Source organism: Salmo trutta, chromosome 10 (genome assembly GCF_901001165.1).
Source record: "Salmo trutta chromosome 10, fSalTru1.1, whole genome shotgun sequence".
Lineage (NCBI taxonomy): Eukaryota > Metazoa > Chordata > Actinopteri > Salmoniformes > Salmonidae > Salmo > Salmo trutta.
The window spans coordinates 11,766,848-11,788,071 of record NC_042966.1 but is presented as its reverse complement, the minus strand read 5'-3'; the positions used below and the strand labels follow the sequence as shown (position 1 = coordinate 11,788,071).

Here is a 21,224-nt window from a genome sequence, read left to right as displayed (position 1 = left end):
CTTTGTACACGGCATGTTCTTAGATCTTCACTTATTAATCCCATCCGTGTGTTAATGAGGTATACTGAATCTAAGTACTCTTGGATTCACCACAGTACGATTGAATGTTAATAACCAAGTTACTGTCTCCCAATTGGCTTGATGTAACACATATAGATTATTATCAGGGGATAAATGGTCATAATGCAAGATAATGATCAGAGATAATGGTGATAAAGAGCTATTGAACAAACCAATCACATTGAGTGAAACAAAACCCCTCTCTCTCTGACACTAAATTGTCACAATTATCGGTCTTCCTATGCTCAGATTAACACAAACCCCCCCACCCCCATATACAGTATTCTAACTCACAGTTGTAGCTACAATTGTACAGTCGTATTATGTCACACCGGTCTACGTCAATTCTTTACCTGGTAGGACAATCCCTTCAGCGGTTCTCCATTGACTGCCAGGATGACGTCTCCCTCCTGGATCCGACCACTCTCCTCCGCTGGCTGGCCAGGGAAAAGCTTCTTGATCCGGACAAGACTACTGCTTGAGTCTCCTTTTGAGGGGTTGAGCTCAGGGACCAGGAAGCTGAAGCCCAAGCCATTCTGGCTCTTCTTCAAGGTCACCTCCAGAGTGTTATCTGTAGGGTGGAGGGGTTAATGGATTGAAGTGTGTCAGAGTTCACCTCGGAGGCTTGGACGGTGGATCCAGGACTGAGTTTGGGAAACCCTGCTCTAAAGGACGGATTAGAAATCATGCAACGTCACCCAGTGTAAACTCACGGACAATGATAACCTTGCTTCGGAGGTCAATCCCTGGAAGCACCAGTGTTCCCCTTACACTAAAGCTTCCTTGTCAATGATATTTCCCTTACTGTCAGACACAAAACTGTAGTCCTTGGGCCTGATGAAGAAGGGGGTGATGATGGCGGGGCAGCTGTTGTTCCTCATCTGGGTGATGTCCAAGTGGGCACTCCGAGGGGACAGGCTGCGCCCCAGGAGACTGCGCCCTGTGTCTGGGCTCGGAGACACCCTGGGCAGGGTCATGTTCTCCCTCTCCAAGACCATGGTCACCACCTAGGACAGGAAAGGGTTAAATGAAGACAAACAATGTGACACGCCAGCCCAACGGGGGCTGATGAACTTTCATGTGCCTTAATTTCAAAACTTGTATGTGGTCCGTAAATATGAATACATATGTTTAAATTATGAGCCTAGTTTAGCCAAGGAGAAAGCATTGAGCTATACAGGGATAAAGACAGGAACCTTCCTGGCTAGCCATGATTGACCATGCTGACTGCTTGCTATGCATTTAAATGTGAATTCTTAAAGAGATGGGTTGGTCTATGGCTTAAGAGGGTGTGAACGATGCTGAATGGGTGTAAACAAAGAAGAGCTCTCTAGCACTCAACAAAATCTTTCAAAGTCATTCTCCCCTACTTGTCTCCTAAGTGGGAAACAAGTTTATAAATGTTTCTAAGCAGCATAATTTCCCCATGCTTCTTCCAATCACAGTGTATCATATACCATTTTGGAGTACGATTTCTTTTTTGTCATCTGTAAAAAAAAAGCATTTAGGCTTTTTTCGACATAAGCTCCCATTGGGATGGGCTGTCACAAATGCTTAATGCTTCTTATTCGTCTTGACCTTGTAGAGACCAACGGGGGCTCGTCAGGAGGTTCGAACCTCTTGGCGTAACAGTTAAGATGTTGGCTTGACAGCTGCTGGACCTGGGTTCGAGTACCGGTCGGGCTACCTCCTGCATTTCTTACATTGGTGTCAGAAGTGGGATTGCTATACACCCAAGCCTTGACAAGATGGATGACACAGTGAAGCAGCTGGCGAAGAAGACTGGGCAAGAAGAAGAGGAGAAGCTGAGCACTCTGCTCAAGGAGCTGAGCCTCAGCGGGAAGTGGCCCCCCCGCACCCACATGGATGAGGGGGAAGGAGGATGAGCGGAGCCTGGGAGGAACAGGCAAGTTGCCCACGGATCATACACCGGAGGGCTCATACCTGGACAGCCTGCTCCAAGCCAGTGGAGGTTTCTGCTTCATCACACCCCATAGCGCCACCTGGAGGAAGGTACGGTGCCTTGTTGTCCTGCACAGTGGCATGGAGACGGATGTGGACCAGATGTTGGTGGTCCAAGGAATGGAGGTGCCTACCCGGATGTTGAAGGTGGCCCGCTACAGGGGAGTGGAGTTTTGGGAACCCTACCTAGCCCAGTTTCAGCTAGCTGCGTGGCAAAATGGTTGGGCTGAAGAGGAAATGGCTGTGCAGCTACAGGCCCTACTAGACCTCAGCTCTACAGATATTCGTTATTACGCCAGACAAGGTTACCCCCAGTTTGCCACTGCTGATCAGAAGGAACAGGCCCTACATGCCTTCCTCTGGAAGGCTCCAACAACATGTTTGCCTGGCTGCCCCTGCCACACTGTCTAAGGCCGCAGGAAGAAGCAGAAAGAGTGGAAAACATCTTGATCCCAAAAGAGTTGGGTTATCCCAAGGACACTGTGGGTAGAAACTGAGGTGGAGACCAAGAGTGACTCAGATGAGGTAGTCTGCAAAGCCAAGGTGGAGCACCGGCAGTGGACTCTACGACGGTCCACTTAGAGAGGTCAACGCCAGCCTGAGATTATCTGTTTCCGCTGTGGACAGAAAGGCCCACACCATGGGTTGGTGGGGGAAGGCCACTTCAGGCTTACAAAGACCTTCCAACGCCTCCGAGGGAAACTCTACTAAGCTGGCTGCCGTCGAGACACGGAACAGAATGTGCATGCCTGGACCAACTGGACAGTCACCATTTCGTTACAACATACATACACATTGCATAAGACAAAATGGCACATAATCAGAACACATGTTAAAATGTTAGTGTTGACTCATATTTTTTTATACACTGTTCAGTTGAAGGCCAATGTAGAAGCAAAGCTTTGACGGTGTTGCCCTGTCCTGGTTGCAGCTGAGATATTCATGTTCCTTTACCTCTCCTGTTTTCGCCAGACATTCCACAGCCTGCTGATGTGTGAACCCTTGGAAGCTGATGCCATCCACTTCCAGCAGTCTGTCACCTGTTAGATGTGCACAAACACATGCACACACACTTGCGATTCATCATCTCGCTCTAATCTATACTGAACAAAAATATAAAACGCAACAGGCGACAATTTCAAAGATTTTACTGAGTTACAGTTAATTTGAGGAAATCAGTCAATTGAAATAAATGAACTAGGCCCTAATCTATGGATTTCACATGACTGGGAATACAGATATGCATCTGTTGGTCACAGATACCTTAAAAAAAATGGGTCTCTGGATCTCGCCACGGTATTTCTGTGCATTCAAATTGCCATCGATAAAATGCAATTGTGTTCTTTGTCCGTAGCTTATGCCTGCCCATACCATAACCCCACCGCCACCATGGGGCACTCTGTTCACAACATTGATATCAGCAAACCGCTTGCCCACTCGAGGCCATACATGTGGTCTGCGGTTGTGAGGCCGGTTGGACGCACTGCCAAATTCTTTAAAACGGCTTATGGTAGAGAAATTAACATTAAGTTCTCTGGCAACAGCTCTGGTGGACATTCCTGCAGTCAGCATACCAATTGCACTCTCCCTCAATACTTCAGACATCTGTGGCATTGTGTTGTGAGAAAAACTTGCACATTTTAGAGTGGATTTTTATTGTCCCCAGCACAAGGTGCACCTGTCTAATGATCATGATGTTTAATCAACTTCTTGATATGCCACACCTGTCAGGTGGATGGATTACTAACAGGGATGTAAACAAATTTGTGCACAAAATTGGAGAGAAATACCCTTTTTGTGCGTATGTAAAATGTATTTTATATCAGCTCATGAAACAGGGGACCAACACTTTACATGTTGTGTTTATATTTTTGTTCAGTGTAAATTCAATTTGTGCAGAAATAATCCAGTGTAATGCTCTCCTAGTGTCATTATTATTCCAGGTGCTTCACTGTAACATAATATAGCTTGTTCAGGATTGTACTGCACCTGACTGGATGCGGCCATCTTGCTCAGCAGCCCCTCCACAGACTAGGCTTTTGATGAAGATACCGCCATGACGCAGGCCTGTGGTCACACCACCCTGACAAACCAGAAACACAAGGTTATTATCCAACAACATGTAAGTATATCAATATACGCCATCAATAAAATGTGTATGTCTGACTAATTGCTGAAGCAGTAATGTAATTTTTGTATTTTATTTTCCTATTTTGGTGATAACTACTTTACTGAGGAAAATGTACTTACTATGGCTGTGATATGTGGTTGTCCCACCTAGCCATCTTAAGATAAATGCACTAACTGTAAGTCGCTCTGGATAAGAGTGTCTGCTAAATGACTAAAATGTAATGTAAAATGTAATTGACATTAATGACAATGTACCATAAAGGGTTAATTCCTCATATTTTTTTCATATCAACAGTCCCCACACTCAGGCTGCTACTGTAAGTGAGAGGGATGATTAAAAGGAATAATGTATGTTTATCAGGTTACAAGATCTTACACTCTGTTTCTCACACCAAGGAGGTAAAAAAACAGAATGTCTGCCAGCAGACACACCAGGCGTGTGGTGTGGTGTGCTCTCATCCCTGGTCCCCCTTCACATCATCCAAATTCCGGCCAGGCATAATGAGAAGGCACCAACAAAAAGTCAGTATCCTTGTTCACATAGCACAGATCAACCGCCAATCAGCGTCATTAAAATACTCCAGACCACAAAATGGCAGTAGATTTCTTAAGCTAAGTTTGGCTTGTGCCTGCTGCAGATAGCTAATGTTAGCTAACTAGCAAGCTGCATTTTAATGTTGTTGCTAACTAGCTACAATTTGTAGTAAGCCCAGTAGCCAGATGGCCACAACTAGGTAACTAGCAACATTATGATTACATCACAATGCATTATGCAGCTTTACTGTTTTAGTTAGAACAATTCTGATGAAGGGGGTGGATTACACCGGGAAAAGTGCCCTCTTATCCTTTTTCTTGTCACTCCTGTCGGCTCCCTCACGTGGAGGTTCGGGCTCTCTGATTGGCTCAAAGTCAAGTGTCTGCCACTGACGAACAGGGCGATTCCACTAGTAGAAACTGCAGGTTCGTCGGTACCAGGTCGGTAGGCAGTGGCTACATGTACATCTTTTGTTCTACCAAGAGAAGGAACGATCTCCTAAGTCTCTCTCTCAACAGCTTGCACCTGCCTTGTGAGTGGTGAGTAACTCACGTAGCCTGTTGAGGTTGACCTGTCAGAGGCTGTTAGGTAACAGGTCAGGGTCACACACACACACCTGGGCTTTATTGTAGGTTACTGTAATGTCAAGTAGGCAGGCAGGTTCCAAGCTGCAGGCCCTCCCTCTCCAAGGTGATTAGCCCCAGGGGTCTGAAGGATTACCCAGAGACATAGAGGACAGCTAACTTCCTGTCCAGAGAGGTGTGGTCAACTCATCTGTACACCCCCATAGACTTAAATACAGTAGGTCCATCCCTCTCCCGCCTACCAGGAAATACACCCTTTGCCTATAACTCTGGCATTGTCCTAGGGTGTTAGGTGTGAAACAGCAGGGTTGGTGAGTTAACTCACAGCGATACTGATCCCTAACCCTCCTCCAGGACTCTTCTTTAGCTCCACAGAGATCTCATCACCCCTGAAGCAGTTCATGGAAGGAGCCCTGGAGCAGCCGTCCTGAAAAATGTATAGGGGATAAGAGTTAACGATTAATGGTGAAAGTCACAAGAATGGCTGTATTGCATTGTATTGTATTTTCGTATTCTTTGATAAGATTTAATGGACATCAGATTTAATGGATATGTAGAGTTGACTGCTAATGTTGGTCGTCTTGTTTGTGTACAAAATCTAAACGATCGTCGATCACACAAAAGGCTTCACTGTTCCTGAATCTAAGCCCATGCGGTATGTACAGTATCGTCTGTAACATGGAGGAGATGATGGTCAGTAGCCATTGGTTACCTGAGCGTTGAGGATGCGTACGTCAGGGAGTTGCAGTCTACTGCCAGTCTTTGGGGTCAACATGACAGACACGATCTCATCCAGGTCGTCCTCCCCAGAGTGTACATCAGTCATCAAAGTGGTCTGGGACTTGTAGTTCTTCGATAGCGGAGATTTCACGTTGTTGGGTGTCAGGGAAACTGTAAAAATTAAAATAAAATAAAAAAACAGATGAATTATCAACTAATAACGAAAGTTATGGAAACCTCTGGCCACGTACAGTATGTATCAGAGGAAGCTGGTGGGAGGAGCTATAGGAGGATGGGCTAATTTGAATGGCTGGAATGGAATGAATGGAACGGAGTCAAACATGTGACGTGTTTGATACCGTTTCATTTACTTCATTCCAGCCCGTCCTTCTATAGCTCCTTCCACCAGCATCCTCTGGTGGTATGTACTGTAGTGAAGTTCTACAGAGGACAAACAATTCAAATTCCAGTAGCTTAGGCATTTGGAGGTCTAACTAGTGTCTAGCTGAAAAGCCAACAAGTTTCACGTCTACTTCAAAAATATAGTTTATTACTAAACCAGCTGTGAACAGAGCAGAGACACACACACACACATCCAGTACCTTTGGGCTGGGACACAATGAGTGTGACCTCCCGTGGGCTGTTCTGCATGACCTCTGCAGCCTCACTAAAGGTCATGCCCTCCAGACTGATGTGGTTCAGAGAGATCAGACGCCCACCTGAGGGAGAACATCACCATAACATTTCATATATCAGCTTTCACTTTTATTTCATTGAAATATGACTAATCTTGTTGTTGGTGTCCACCTAGTCCTGGTCCAGAATCAACCGTTAGCCCCTATCCAATTCATTCAGATTTGTAAACATCATAAATGCAGGGGATAAGAAAAGGGATTGGGGGTTGTATCTAGACAAGGCCCCTAGTCTTTGTTAATTAACCAGCAGAGTGTCAACAGACAAAGCTCACTTAAGAGCTTAGAAAGCCTATAAACCCGGCATGCAAGGCTCTTATTCACAAGTTTTGTGTAGCCAGACCAGACGTCATAATCCGGTGTGAACTTTGTGAGGAGAAGCCTGGGGGGAGAAAGCCTGATCACCGACCTGGTCTGATGCGGCCATCTTTATCCGCTGGTCCTCCCGGCACGATGGATGCTATGAAGATACCCAGGTCGTACTTCCCCACCGTGTCTTCTCCAACTATCACCATACCTGAACAAATAAAAGGATTTCCTTTTAACAATGACTTTTCTTTGTAGTGCTAATCTAAAACATGTCCTTTTAATGTATATATACACACACATGACTCAATGCTGTTAACGGTATACTCACCTACGCCGAACTTCGGGTCTTTCTTTAAGGACACACAAATGACTTCTCTCTCTGGTATGACACTCTTTGTTGGGGTATCTATTGAACACAACAAAGAACATCTATTGACTGAAGTACCACAGCTACCTGTTACCAAAATACATCGACCACAGCGCCTCATAAGAAACCTGTATGCCATCTCTTCGGTTGATAATGATAGGCTACTACGGCGGTTGCTAGGATGTCTTCCTCACAGTGCACGGCTTTGGAAGGCTTCCGGGAACGTCGACTCTTGATCCTGTCCCTGATTCAACAGTGTTATGAGGTTTTAATTTTCTTGGGAGCTGATAATCGAGCCATACCTCTGGCTGCTGAAGACATGGAGGGTGTCTCAGACCCACGCTTCCCAGACGCACGAGACAGGGCTGGTGACAGGTTCCCAGACAATGGTCTCCCTCTGCTGGAAATGATACAGGGAGAAATGACTTACAAACATTATATGAAAGACATACAGTGACAAGAAAACGTATGTGATCCCTTTGGAATTATATGGATTTCTGCATAAATTGGTCCTAAAATGTTATTTGATCTTTATCTAAGTCACAACAATGGACAAACATAGTGTGCTTAAACTAATAACACACAAATTATTGTATTTTCTTCTCTATATTGAATACATGATTTAAACATTCACAGTGTAGGTTGGAAAATGTGAACACCTAGACTAAATACTTTTCCAAAAGCTAATTCGAGTCAGGAGTCAGCTAACCTGGAGTCCAATCAATGAGACGAGATTAGAGATGTTGGTTAGAGCTGCCTTGCCCTATAAAAAAAACTCACAAAATTTGAGTTTGCTATTCACAAGAAGCATTGAACAATACCTCAAACAAAAGAGATCTCAGAAGACCTAAGATTAAGAATTGTTGACTTGCATAAAGCTGGAAAGGGTTACAAAAGTATCTCTAAAAGCCTTGATGTTCATCAGTCCAATCTAAGACAAATTGTTTATAAATGGAGAAAGTTCAGCACTGTTGCTACTCTCCCTAGGAGTGGCTATCCTGCAAAGATGACTGCAAGAGCACAGTGCAGAATGCTCAATGAGGTTAAGAAGAATCCTAGAGTGTCAGCTAAAAAGACTTACAGAAATCACTGGAACATGCTAACATCTCTCTTGACAAGTCTACGATATGTAAAACACTAAACAAGAATGTTGTTCATGAGAGGACACCACAGAAGAAGCCACTGCTGTCCAAAAAAAACATTTCTGCACGTCCGAAGTTCGCAAAAGTGCACCTGGATGTTCCACAGCGCTACTGGCAAAATATTCTGTGGACAGATGAAACTACAGTTGAGTTGTTTGGAAGGAACACACAACTCTATGTGTGGAGAAGAAAATGGCACAGCACACCAACATCAAAACCTCATCCCAACTGTAAAGTATGATGGAGGGAGCATCATGGTTTGGGGCTGCTTTGCTGCCTCAGGGCCTGGACAGCTTGCTACCAGACAGATTTCCCAAGTTTATCAAGACATTTTGCAGGAGAATGTAAGGCTATCTGTTCGCCAATTGAAGCTCAACAGGACATCACCCAGAAGTTGGGTGATGCAACAGGACAATGACCCAAAACACAGAAGTAAATCAACAACATAATGGCTTCAACAGAAGAAAATACGCCTTCTGGAGTGGCCCAGTCAGAGTCCTGACCTGAACCCGATTGAGATGCTGTTGCATGACCTCAAGAGAGCAGTTCACACCAGACATCCCAAGAATATCGCTGAACTGAAACAGTTTTGTAAAGAGGAATGGTCCAAAAGTCCTCCTGACCATTGAGCAGGTCTGATCCGCAACTACAGAAAGCATTTGGTTGAGGTTATTGCTGCCAAAGGATATTAAATCCAAGGGTTCACATACTTTTTCCACTCTGCACTGTGAATGTTTACACTGTATGTTAAAAAAAGACATGAAAACATATAATTTTTTGTGTGTTATTAGTTTAAGCAGACAGTGTTTGTCTATTGTTATGGTTTAAATGAAGATCAGATCAAATTTTACAAACAATTTATGCAGCAATCCAGGTAATTCCAAAGGTTTCACATACTTTTTCTTGCCACTGTATAAAAGGTACTTTAAAAGATGCAAGAAATTAAAGAAAAGGTATGTACAGTATATAGAAAGAAATAATACAGGGAAGGGAACTCTCCATCACTCCTACCCCTGCTCATGGAGGACACGCTGCTGTTTGATCCGCGCCTCGATCTTGGCGGCAATGTCATCACACAGTTTGGTCATGGAGTCGTCCTGTGGTGTGGTCAGACCGCTGTCTGTCCGTATGGTCTCAGAGACAGAGCACCGGCTCATCATCTGGCTATGGCTGTTCTGAGCCCGACACACTGCCGCATACTGCACTATGCTCTCCTCTGAAAAGAGAAAGGGCTCTTAAGTTCAAATCATGGGTGGACAAAAGTGGCTAAAGTGAAATCAAGATGGGTATAAAGGTAGATCTAATAAGTGTGCAAATTACTCCAATAACTGTACAATAATCACAAGATGTCCCTGTTTGGCCTATCAATGAGCCCACATGGTACAATAGCAGGATATACAGTGAGTGGACAAAACATTAGGAACACCTTCCTAATATTGAGTTGCACCCTTCTTTTGCCCTCAGAACAGCCTCAATTCGTCGGGCATGCACTTTACGAGGTGCTGAAAGCGTTCCACAGGGATGCTGGCCCATGTGGATCATTCTTGATACACACAAACTGTTGAGCGTGTAAAACCCAGCAGCGCTGCAGTTCTTGATGACTCAAACTGTTGCGCATGGCGCCAACTACCATACATCCTCAGTTCAAAGGCACATAAATCTTTTGTCTTGCCAATTCACCCTCTGCATTGCACACTTACACAATCCATCTCTCAATTGTCTCAAGGCTTAAAAATCCTTCTTTAACCTGCCTCCTCCCCTTCATCTACACTGATTTGAAGTGGATTTAACAAGTGAATCAATAATGGATCATAGTTTTTACCTGGATTCACCTGGTCAGTCAATGTCATGGAAAGAGTAGATGTCCCTAATGTTTTGTACACTCAGTGTATAGGTTGCTAGCTGTATGGCTGAAGAGTCTGGCAAAAAGTCAGGCTAAGATTCACCAAGAGCAGGACACAAACTGTATAAAATCAGAACAAGCTGTCTCTTGCATAGTATTAACAGGAATGCAGTAGTAGTAGTAGTGGTTATGGACGGGGCCATGAGTTTTTCTTGACTGTTACCAAACCAGGAAAAACGTTTGGCCCCAAGCCAGTTAGGATGGCGTGAAAGGTTCTGACCTGAGGCCAGACTGTGGCTGAGCTGGCGAGAGTTCATCTCATTGTGAAACTTGTGCTGGGCAGAACAAAGGTTGCACAGGTATGTGGCCGTCTTGGATCTCTCTGTGACTAAGGTGTGCTTTTTCTTGCTCCCTCTGCTCTCGATGACAAATTTACGGTGCTGTGGTAGGACAGAGAGGAGGGGTTAAGGCATTTACAGACGTAACAAGCCAACAAAACAACAGCTACAAAATCTTTATATTCAACTACACTGAACAAAAACAAACGCAACATGTTTCCTCTAAGTCGCGCACCGGCTTGCAGTAGCCCCTATACTGCCTCCCGGAAGAACTATCAGCCCAGGGAGAGAAGCATGAGATTGAACTCAACTTTCTAGAGTTTTACCTGTTAACATTATCAACGTTTCCCTTTACTGTGGCAATTATGATCGAATCAACACAATATTAGCCACTTTCAATGCAACAGACTGAAACAAAACCAACTATGCAAGAGATTTTGTTGCTGGCAGAACGCATTGGAGTAGGATTCTATTGAGAACAACTCAGCCCTTACTCTACAAAGACCGGCAGCATAACCAATCAGAGTTGCAGTAGGCCTATATGTAAATAGACCATTACCATATATGGATCTGTGCCATTTACATTGAACTGGACTGTGTTTACAGCTGTGGTTGTGAGTAGATGCGCTTGTTTTGAGATCAAAGCAAGAGCTGCATGAAGCCACTAGTGCACATTTTCTTCATACATTGCGCCCGGAAAGTATTCAGACCTCTTCCCTTTTTACACATTTTGTTACATTACAGCTGTAATCACAAATGTATTAAATAAAACATTTCCTCATCAATCTACAGACAATACCCCTCAGTGACAATTTACATAAGTACAGCTGAAGTCGGAAGTTTACATACACTTAGGTTGGAGTCATTAAAACCCGTTTTTCAACCACTTCACAAATCTCTTGTTAACAAACTATAGTTTTGGCAAGTCGGTTAGGACATCTACTTTGTGCATGACACAAGCAATTTTTCCAACAATTGTTTACAGACAGATTATTTCACTTATAATTCACTGTATCACAATTCCAGTGGGTCAGAAGTGTACATACACTAAGTTGACTGTGCCTTTAAACAGCTTGGAAAATTCCAGAAAATGATGTCATGGCGTTAGAAGCTTCTGATAGACTAATTGACATAATTTGAGTCAATTGAAGGTGTACCTGTGGATGTATTTCAAGGCCTACTTTCAAACTCAGTGCCTCTTTGCTTGACATCATGGGAAAACCAAAAGAAATCAGCCAAGACCTCAAAGAAAATTGTAGACCTCCACAAGTCTGGTTCATCCTTGGGAGCAATTTCCAAATGCCTGAAGGTACCACATTCATCTGTAAACAATAGTACACAAGTATAAATACCATGGGACCACGCAGCCGTCATACTGCTCAGGAAGTAGACGTGTTCTGTCTCCTAGAGATGAACGTACTTTGTGCGAAAAGTGCAAATCAATCCTAGAACAGCAAAGGACCGTGTGAAGATGCTGGAGGAAACAGGTACAAAAGTATCTATATCCACAGTAAAACGAGTCCTATATCGACATAGCCTGAAAGGATGCTCAGCAAAGAAGAAGCCACTGCTCCAAAACCACCATAAAAAGCCAGACTACAGTTTGCAACTGCACATGGGGACAAAGATCATACTTTTTGGAGAAATGTCCTCTGGTCTGATGAAACAAAAATAGAACTGTTTGGCCATAATGACCATCATTATGTTTGGAGGAAAAAGGGGGAGGCTTGCAAGCCAAAGAACAACATCCCAACCGTGAAGCACGCAGGTGGCAGCATCATGTTGTGGGGATGCTTTGCTGCAGGAGGGATTGGTGCACTTCACAAAATAGATGGCACCATGAGGAAGCAAAACTATGTGGATATATTGAAGCAACATCTCAAGACATCAGTCAGGAAGTTAAAGCTTGGTCGCAAATGGGTCTTCCAAATGGACAATGACCCCAAGCATACTTCCGAAGTTGTGGCAAAATGGCTTAAGGACAACAAAGTCAAGGTATTGGAGTGGCCATCACAAAGCCCTGACCTCAATTCTACAGAAAATGTGTGGGCAGACCTGAAAAAGCGTGTGCAAGCAAGGAGGCCTACAAACCTGACTCAGTTACACCAGCTCTGTCAGGAGGAATGGGCCAAAATTCACCCAACTTATTGTGGGAAGCTTGTGGAAGGTTACCTGAAAATGTTTGACCCAGGTTAAACAATTTAAAAGCAATGCTACCAAATACTAATTGAGTGTATGTAAACTTCTGACCCACTGGGAATGTGATGAAAGAAATAAAAGCTGAAATAAATCATTCTTTCTACTATTATTCTGACATTTCACATTCTTAAAATAAAGTGGTGATCCTAACTGACCTAAGACAGGTAATTCTTACCAGGATTAAATGTCAGGAATTGTGAAAAACTGAGTTTAAATGTATTTGGCTAAGGTGTATGTAAACTTCTGACTTCAACTGTATTCAGACCCTTTGCTATGAGACTCGAAATTGAGCTCAGGTACATCCTGTTTCCATTGATCATCCTTGAGATGTTTACACAACTTGATTGGAGTCCAACTATGGTAAATTCAATTGATTGGACATGATCTGGAAAGGCACACACCTGTCTATATAAGGTGCCACAGTTGACAGTGCATGTTAGGGCCAAAACCAAGCCATGAGGTCGAAGGAATTGCCCGTAGAGCGCCGAGACAGTAGTGTTGAGGCACAGATCTGGGGAAGGGTACCAAAACATTTTTGCAGCATTGAAGGTCCAGAAGAACACAGTGGCTTCCATCATTCTTAAATGGAAGAACTTTGGAACAACCAAGACTATCTAGAGCTGGCCGCCCGGCCAAACTGAGCAATCGGGGGAGAATGGCCTTGGTCAAGGAGGTGACCAAGAACCTGATGGTCACACTGACAGAGCTCCAGAGTTCCTCTGTGGAGGTGGGAGAAACTTCCAGAAGGACAACCATCTCTGCAGCACTCCACCAATCAGGCCTTTATGGTAGAGTAGCCAAACGAAAGCCACTCCTCAGTAAAAGGCACACGACAGCCCGCTTGGAGTTGAAAAGTGAGACAGGTAAAGAGGTCATTTTTAAAGGAGCATTGTTGTATTTTGAGACAGGCTTGAATAAGCTAAGACAGGCTTGAATAAGCTAAATTATAGAATGCATTTTCTACATTGTTTTGATGGTAGGCCACTCTGGTAGATCTACATTATGATCAAATAGCCACAGTAGACTACTTGGCCATTGTTAAAAGTGTAACTTAAAGCGGGTTCAGCCTCACCTGAAATATGCTCAGTCCGGAAAACAAATGTATCTCCAATTTTGTGCACAAATCTTTTTTATATCCCTGTTAGTGAGCATTTCTCCTTTGCCAAGATAATCCATCCCCCTGATAGGTGTGGCATATCAAGAAGCTAAACAGCAGGATCATTACACAGGTGCACCTTGTGCTGGGGACAATAAAAGGCCACTATAATGTGCAGTTTTGTCACACATCACAATGCCACAGATTTTTGTATAAAAAATTTATTTCACCTTTATTTAACCAGGTAGGCCAGTTGAGAACAAGTTCTCATTTACAACCTAGCCAAGATAAAGCAAAGTACTGCGACACAAACAACAGAGTTACACATGGGATAAACAAACGTACAGTCAATAACACAATAGAAAAGTCTATATACAGTGTGTGCAAATGTAGTAAGATTAGGGAGGTAAGGCAATAAATATGCCATTAGTGGCAAAATAATTACAATTTAGCAAATAAACACGGGTGATAGATGTGCAGAAGATGAATGTGCAAGTAGAGTAAAGTTACTGGGGTGCAAAGGAGCAAAAAATAAATAACAATATGGGGATGAGGTAGTTGGGTGGGCTATTTACAGACGGGCTGTGTACAGGTGCAATGACGGGTAAGCTGCTCTGACTGCTGATGCTTAAAGTTATTGAGGGAGATATAAGACTGGAGCACATGCTGGAGCACGTGGGTGATGCTATGGTGACCAGTGAGCTGAGATAAGGCGGGACTTAACCTAGCAAAGACTTATAGATGACCTGGAGCCAGTGTGTTTGGCGACGAATATGAAGTGAGGGCCAGCCAACGAGAGCATACAGGTCGCAGTGGTAGGTAGTATATGGGGCTTTGATGACACAACGGATGGCACTGTAATAGACTACATCCAATTTGCTGAGTAGAGTGTTGGAGGCTATTTTGTAAATTACATCAGTTTTAGTCAGTTTTACAAGGGTATGTTTGGCAGCATGAATGAAGGAGGCTTTGTTGCGAAATAGGAAGCCGATTCTAGATTACATTTTGGATTGGAGATGCTTAAAATGTGAGTCTGGAAGGAGAGTTTACAGTCTAACCAGACACCTAGGTATTTGTAGTTGTCCACATATTCTAAGTCAGAACCGTCCAGAGTAGTGATGCTAGACGGGCGGGTGGGTGCGGGCAGCGATCGGTTGAAGAGCATGCATTTAGTTTTACTAGTATTTAAGAGCAGTTGGAGGCCACGGAAGGAGTGTTGTATGGAATTGAAGCTCGTCTGGAGGTATGTTAACACAGTGTCCAAAGAAGGGCTAGAAGTATACAAAATGGTATTGTCTGCATAGAGATGGATCAGAGAATCACCAGCAGCAAGAGCGACATCATTGATATATACAGCGAAAAGAGTCAGCCCGAGAATTGAACCCTGTGGCACCCCCATAGAGACTGCCAGAGGTCCGGACAACAGGCCCCCTGATTTGACACACTGAACTCTATCTGAGAAGTAGTTGGTGAACCAGGCGAGGCAGTCATTTGAGAAACCAAGGCTGTTGAGTCTGCCGATAAGAATGTGGTGATTGACAGTCGAAAGCCTTGGCCAGGTCGATGAAAACGGCTGCACAGTACTGTCTTTTATTGATGGCGGTTATGATATCGTTTAGGACCTTGAGTGTGGCTGAGGTGCACCCACGACCAGCTCAGAAACCAGATTGCATAGCGGAGAAGGTACGTTGGGATTCAAAATGGTCGGTGATATGTATGTACGTGGGAATTCGAAATGGTCGGTGATCTGTTTAACTTGGCTCTCGAAAACTTTAGAAAGGCAGGGTAGGATAGATATAGGTCTGTAACAGTTTGGGTCTAGAGTGTCTCCCCCTTTGAAGAGGGGGATGACTGCGGCAGCTTTCCAATCTTTAGGGATCTCAGACGATACGATTATGGTATGGCCAGGAAAACTTTAGAAAGGCAGGGTAGGATTGATATAGGTCTGTAACAGTTTGGGTCTAGAGTGTCTCCCCCTTTGAAGAGGGGGATGACCGCGGAAGCTTTCCAATCTTTAGGGATCTCAGACGATACGATTATGGTATTGGCAGGCATAAGCTACGGACAACGAACACAATTGCATTTTATTGATGGCAATTTTAATGCACAGAGATACCGCGAGGCTCATTGTTGTGCCATTCATCCACCACCATCACCTCATGTTTCAGCATGATAATGTCACGATCATCGTAGGAACATTCAGACCAAAGCGCAGCGTGAAATCGGTTCGACATCTTTTTATTATAAGTCAACCACACAAAAAAAAAATAAAGAATACACGACACGTGACGCTACGGCGTGCTCACAGGCAACTACACATAAACAAGATCCCACAAAACACAGTGGGGAAATGGCTGCCTAAATATGATCCCCAATCAGAGACAACGATAAACAGCTGCCTCTGATTGGGAACCATACCAGGCCAACATAGAACTAGACAACCTAGATAGGAACACCCCCCCCCCCAGTCACACCACGACCTAACCAAAATAGAGAATAAAAAAGGCTCTCTATGGTCAGGGCGTGACAGATAATGCACAGCCCCGTGTCGCAAGGATCAGTACACAATTCCTGGAAGTTAAAAATGTCCCAGTTCTTCCATGTCCTGCATACTCACCAGATATGTCACCCATCGAACATGTTTGGGATGCTCTGGATCGACGTGTATAAAATTGTGTTTCAGTTCCCGCTAATATACAGCAACTTCGTACAGCCATTGAAGAGGAGTAGGACAACATTCCCATAGGCCACAATCAACAGCCTGATCAGCCTATGCGAAGGAGATGTGTTTTCTTATCCACGCCCCTATCTTTTTTTAAAGTATATGTGATCAACAGATGAATATCTTTATTCACATGTGAAATCCATAGATTAGGGCCTAATTCATTTATTTAAATTGACTGATTTCCTTATGTGAACTGTAGCTCAGTAAAACGTTTCAAATTGCTGCGTTTATATTTTTGTTCAGTATTTTCAGTAAACGTTCACTTTCAACATTCCTCAGTTCCCTTCAATAAAGTGCAACTCCAACGGGGGAAAAAATTGTTTGCATTATCATAAAAACGCATGATACTCACAGAGGAGGAAATACTGGCCGTTTCCCGCCAGTGGAATGTCTGACTCGTGGAGCGGGAGCCATCTTTAACCTCATACACTATGACTCCTTTGGCACACACTCCTAAGATCAGCTCTCCGATGACTGGCTTCTTCTCGCGACCCACGCGGTAGAACAGAACGCCATACTCAGGAAGCTGCTGGGTGGCCTGGGAGGAAGTAAGATGTTAGACGTTAGAACGGCCGACGTGGAAGCTTCCCGGACGGGCTAAGAATACGAGCCAGATGTGTATGTAAATACAGTATTACCACATGTTTGCCTTTAATGCACTGTGCAGGTGCCACAGTCTTTTAGTGTAATGATTTAAATATTAGTCCACATATTCGTAGTATGGAATTAATGAGACTGACATTTTATATATATGCACACGACCGTTCAAAAAGTTTGGGGTCACCTAGAAATGTCCTTATTTTTGAAATTAAAGCACATTGTCCATTAAAATAACATCAAATTGATCAGAAATATAGTGTAGACATTGTTAATGTTGTAAATGACTATTGTAGCTGGAAACGGCTGATTCTTTTATGGAATATCTACATAGCCGTACAGAGGCCCATTATCAGCAACCATCACTCCTGTGTTCCAATGGCACGTTGTGTTAGCTAATCCAAGTTTATAATTTTAAAAGGCTAATTGATCATTAGAAAACCCTTTTGCAATTATGTTCTGATTAATGAAGCAATAAAGCTGGCCGCCTTTAGACGAGTTGGAAATCTGGAGCATCAGCATTTGTGGGTTCGATTACAGGCTCAAAATGGCCAGAAACAAAGACCTCTCTTCTGGAACACGTCAGTCTATTCTTGTTCTGAGAAATGACGGCTATTCCATGTGAGAAATTGCCAGGAAACTGAAGATCTCGTACAACACTGTGTACTACTCCCTTAATAGAACAGCGCAAACTAGCTCTAACCAGAATAGAAAGAGGAGTGGGAGGCCCCGGTGCACAACTGAGCAAGAGGACAAGTACATTAGTGTCTAGTTTGAGAAACAGACGGCTCACAAGTCCTCAACTGGCAGCTTCATTAAATAGTACCCGCAAAACACCAGTCTCAACGTCAACAGTGAAGAGACTAGAAGGCCAGCATCCCGGAGTCGCCTCTTCACTGTTGACGTTGAGACTGGTGTTTTGCGGGTACTATTTAATGAAGCATTTCCACTGCTCTAGAGTCCAATGGCGGTGAGATTTACACCACTCCAGCCTACGCTTGGCATTGTACATGGTGATCTTAGGCTTGTGCGCAGCTGCTCAGCCATGGAAACCCATTTCACGAAGCTCCTCACGAACAGTTATTGTGCTGACGTTGCTTCCAGAGGCAGTTTGGAACAAGGTAGTGAGTGTTGCAACTGAGGACAGGCGATATTTATGCGCAACACACATCAGCGGTCTGGTTCTGACAGCTTGTGTGGCCTACCACTGCGTGGCTGAGCCATTGTTGCTTCGAGATGTTTCCACTTCACAATAACAGCACTTACAATTTACTGGAGCATCTCTAGCAGGGTATATATTTGACGAACTGACATGTTGGAAAGGTGGCATCCTTTGACGGTGCCACGCTGAAAGTCACTGAGCTATTAAGTAAGGCCATTCTCCTGCCTGTGTTTGTCTATGAAGATTGCATGGCTGTGTACTCGATTTTATACAATTGTCAGCAACGGGTGTGCCTGAAATAGCACAATCCACTAATTTGAAGGTGTGTCAACGTTCTTTTGTATATATAGTGTATGTATACAGTGCATTCAGAAAGTATTCAGTCCCCTTGACCTTTTCCACATTTTAAGTTACAGCCTTATTCTAAAATTGATTCAATTGTTTTTTTCTATCAATCTACACACAATACCCGATAATGAAAAGCAAAAAAAAAAATGTAATATCACATGTACATAAGTATTCAGACCCTTAACTCAGTACTTTGTTGAAGCACCTTTGGCAGCAATTACAGCCTCCAGTCTTCTTGGGTATGACGCTACAAGCTTGACACACATGTATTTGAGTTTCTCCCATTCTTCTCTTCTCTCTCAAGCTCTGTCAGGTTGGATGGGGAGCGTCACTGCACAGCTATTTTCAGGTCTCTCCAGATATGTTTGATCGGATTGGGCCACTCAAGGACACTCAGAGACTTGTCCCAAAGCCACTCCTGCATTGTCTTGGCTGAGTGCTTAGGGTCATTGTCCTTTTGGAAGGTGAACCAGTTTGAGGTCCTGAGTGCTTTGGAGCAAGTTTTCATCAACGATCTCACTGTACTTTGCTACGTTCATCTTTCCCTTGATCCTGACTAGTCTCACAGTCCTTGCCACAGAAGAACATCTCCACAGCATAATGCTGCCACCACCATGCTTCACCATAGGGATGGTGCCAGGTTTCCTCCAGACGAGACGTTTGGCATTCAGGCCAAAGAGTTCAGTCTTGGTTGTAACATAACAAAATGTGGAAACAGTCAAGGGGTCTGAATACTTGCCGAATGCACTGTATATACACGTTATATATATATACTCTTAAGGATTAAAATAGGGCAAAATAAATGTGGCTCCATAACTCTATGGAGTGTTTTCTTTGGCTCATGTTACCTTTAGGAACTCAAGTTCGGACTCGTCGGTACTCATCGTGGAGTTATTGGCATGTAACCGTAGCAACTCCTCCTTTACGTAAGGCAAGGCTCTTTTCTCCATGACACTCTTGGCAACGTACTGGTCTGGTCGATAGTAGTTCCTCCCATAAACCTTTGGGAAATATCAGATAAAAGTTAGTCATCACTCAACATTTCTAGAGCTAATATTACAAAATATTTGCCATGGATGGGCATTTAAAACTATTTTACTATTCAAATAATATGACATTTTTATGACAGTCAAAATTTGTAATAATAACACGTTTTGTTTTGGTCTCGACTCTCGACCAATCAGAATGACGCAAATGCACATGGCAGAGGTAAACAGCGAACATTCTGCTTTTCTTCGGTAGTTTGGCTAAAAGCAACAGCGAAAGAGAAGTCCGATTTTCCATGATTCTCTTACAGAAGGGTTTTCTGGAGTGTTTTGCATTGATCCGTGTCATACCGATCATGTCAGGGCAGCCTGGAGGTCTACATGTGCAGAAGTAGCACAGCAGTAGCTCAACACACCCTTAAAAAAGCATTCAAAAGTTTGTTTTATTAAATTCCGAATTTTAAATGTCATGGTATATCCTTTTAGGTAAAAATGGCCCAAATAAATGCTTTTTTAATTTAGACAGCTTTTTCATTGCTAACCTCTAAAAGTCTAAGCATTTCGGGGGGGGGGGGGGGGGGGGGGGGGGGGGTTCTACTAAGCTAACGTATGGAATTGTTTTAGGTTGGTCATACCATGGACCATTAAGTTATTTGATTTATAATTTTAGGACCCCTGTATGTTTGTTTTATTTTTTTAATTGTTTGATAAAATATTGAATTTGGCCTTTATTACTATAGCCCATATAAACACATTGAATACCACATTCATAAATGGCAAAAAAAACTGTTAAAAAATAATACATCATAAGGAGAAAAAAAACAAGGTTTTGAAGTGTCATTTTTTTATCTAAGAAATATAAGAAAGCTTAGGGAAAAAAATTGCGGGGACACATTTAACCTCTTTTTTTTAATTGGCACAAAACTGCCTCCATTCATTTGTATGGGTTAATAACAGACGAATGTGGCTCCAAAACTGAAAACTCATTCAAGTAATTTAATACTAAAATCCGTTTGGATATCTGGATATTCGATTAACTGTGCCCAATTCTGCCCATCCGTAATATTTATAAGGTAATATCTATTTACAGTACCAATCAAAAGTTTGGACACACCTACTCATTCAAAGGTTTTTCTTTATTTTTTACTATTTTCTACATTTTCTACTATTTTCTACATTCTACAAAACTATGAAAAAACACATATGGAATCATGTAGTAACCAAATAAAAGTGTTTAACAAATCAAAATATATTTTACATTTGAGATTTTTCAAAGTAGCCACCCTTTGCCTTGATGACAACTTTGCATACTCTTGGCATTCTCTCAACCAGCTTCATGAGGAATGCTTTTCCAACAGTTTTGAAGGAGTTCTCACATATGCTGAGCACTTGTTGGCTGCTTTTCCTTCACTCTGCGGTCCAACTCATC

The 21,224-nt window shown here is 43.2% G+C and overlaps 1 protein-coding gene across 1 annotated transcript in view; it reads right to left on the bottom strand.

The window, feature by feature from the left end:
* Positions 1–21,224, bottom strand: part of frmpd2 (FERM and PDZ domain containing 2) — a 42,038-nt gene that overhangs the window by 6,971 nt on the left and 13,843 nt on the right. The window contains exons 11-24 of the mRNA XM_029764404.1: positions 19,658–19,810; positions 17,055–17,240; positions 10,625–10,784; positions 9,513–9,717; positions 7,662–7,759; positions 7,321–7,398; positions 7,093–7,200; positions 6,594–6,710; positions 5,984–6,162; positions 5,597–5,698; positions 4,012–4,105; positions 2,977–3,062; positions 866–1,067; positions 414–631 (exon numbers count right to left, since the gene is read on the bottom strand). Coding sequence (XP_029620264.1) covers positions 414–631; positions 866–1,067; positions 2,977–3,062; positions 4,012–4,105; positions 5,597–5,698; positions 5,984–6,162; positions 6,594–6,710; positions 7,093–7,200; positions 7,321–7,398; positions 7,662–7,759; positions 9,513–9,717; positions 10,625–10,784; positions 17,055–17,240; positions 19,658–19,810 — 1,986 coding nt within the window. The remainder of the gene's footprint in view (positions 1–413; positions 632–865; positions 1,068–2,976; positions 3,063–4,011; positions 4,106–5,596; positions 5,699–5,983; positions 6,163–6,593; positions 6,711–7,092; positions 7,201–7,320; positions 7,399–7,661; positions 7,760–9,512; positions 9,718–10,624; positions 10,785–17,054; positions 17,241–19,657; positions 19,811–21,224) is intronic.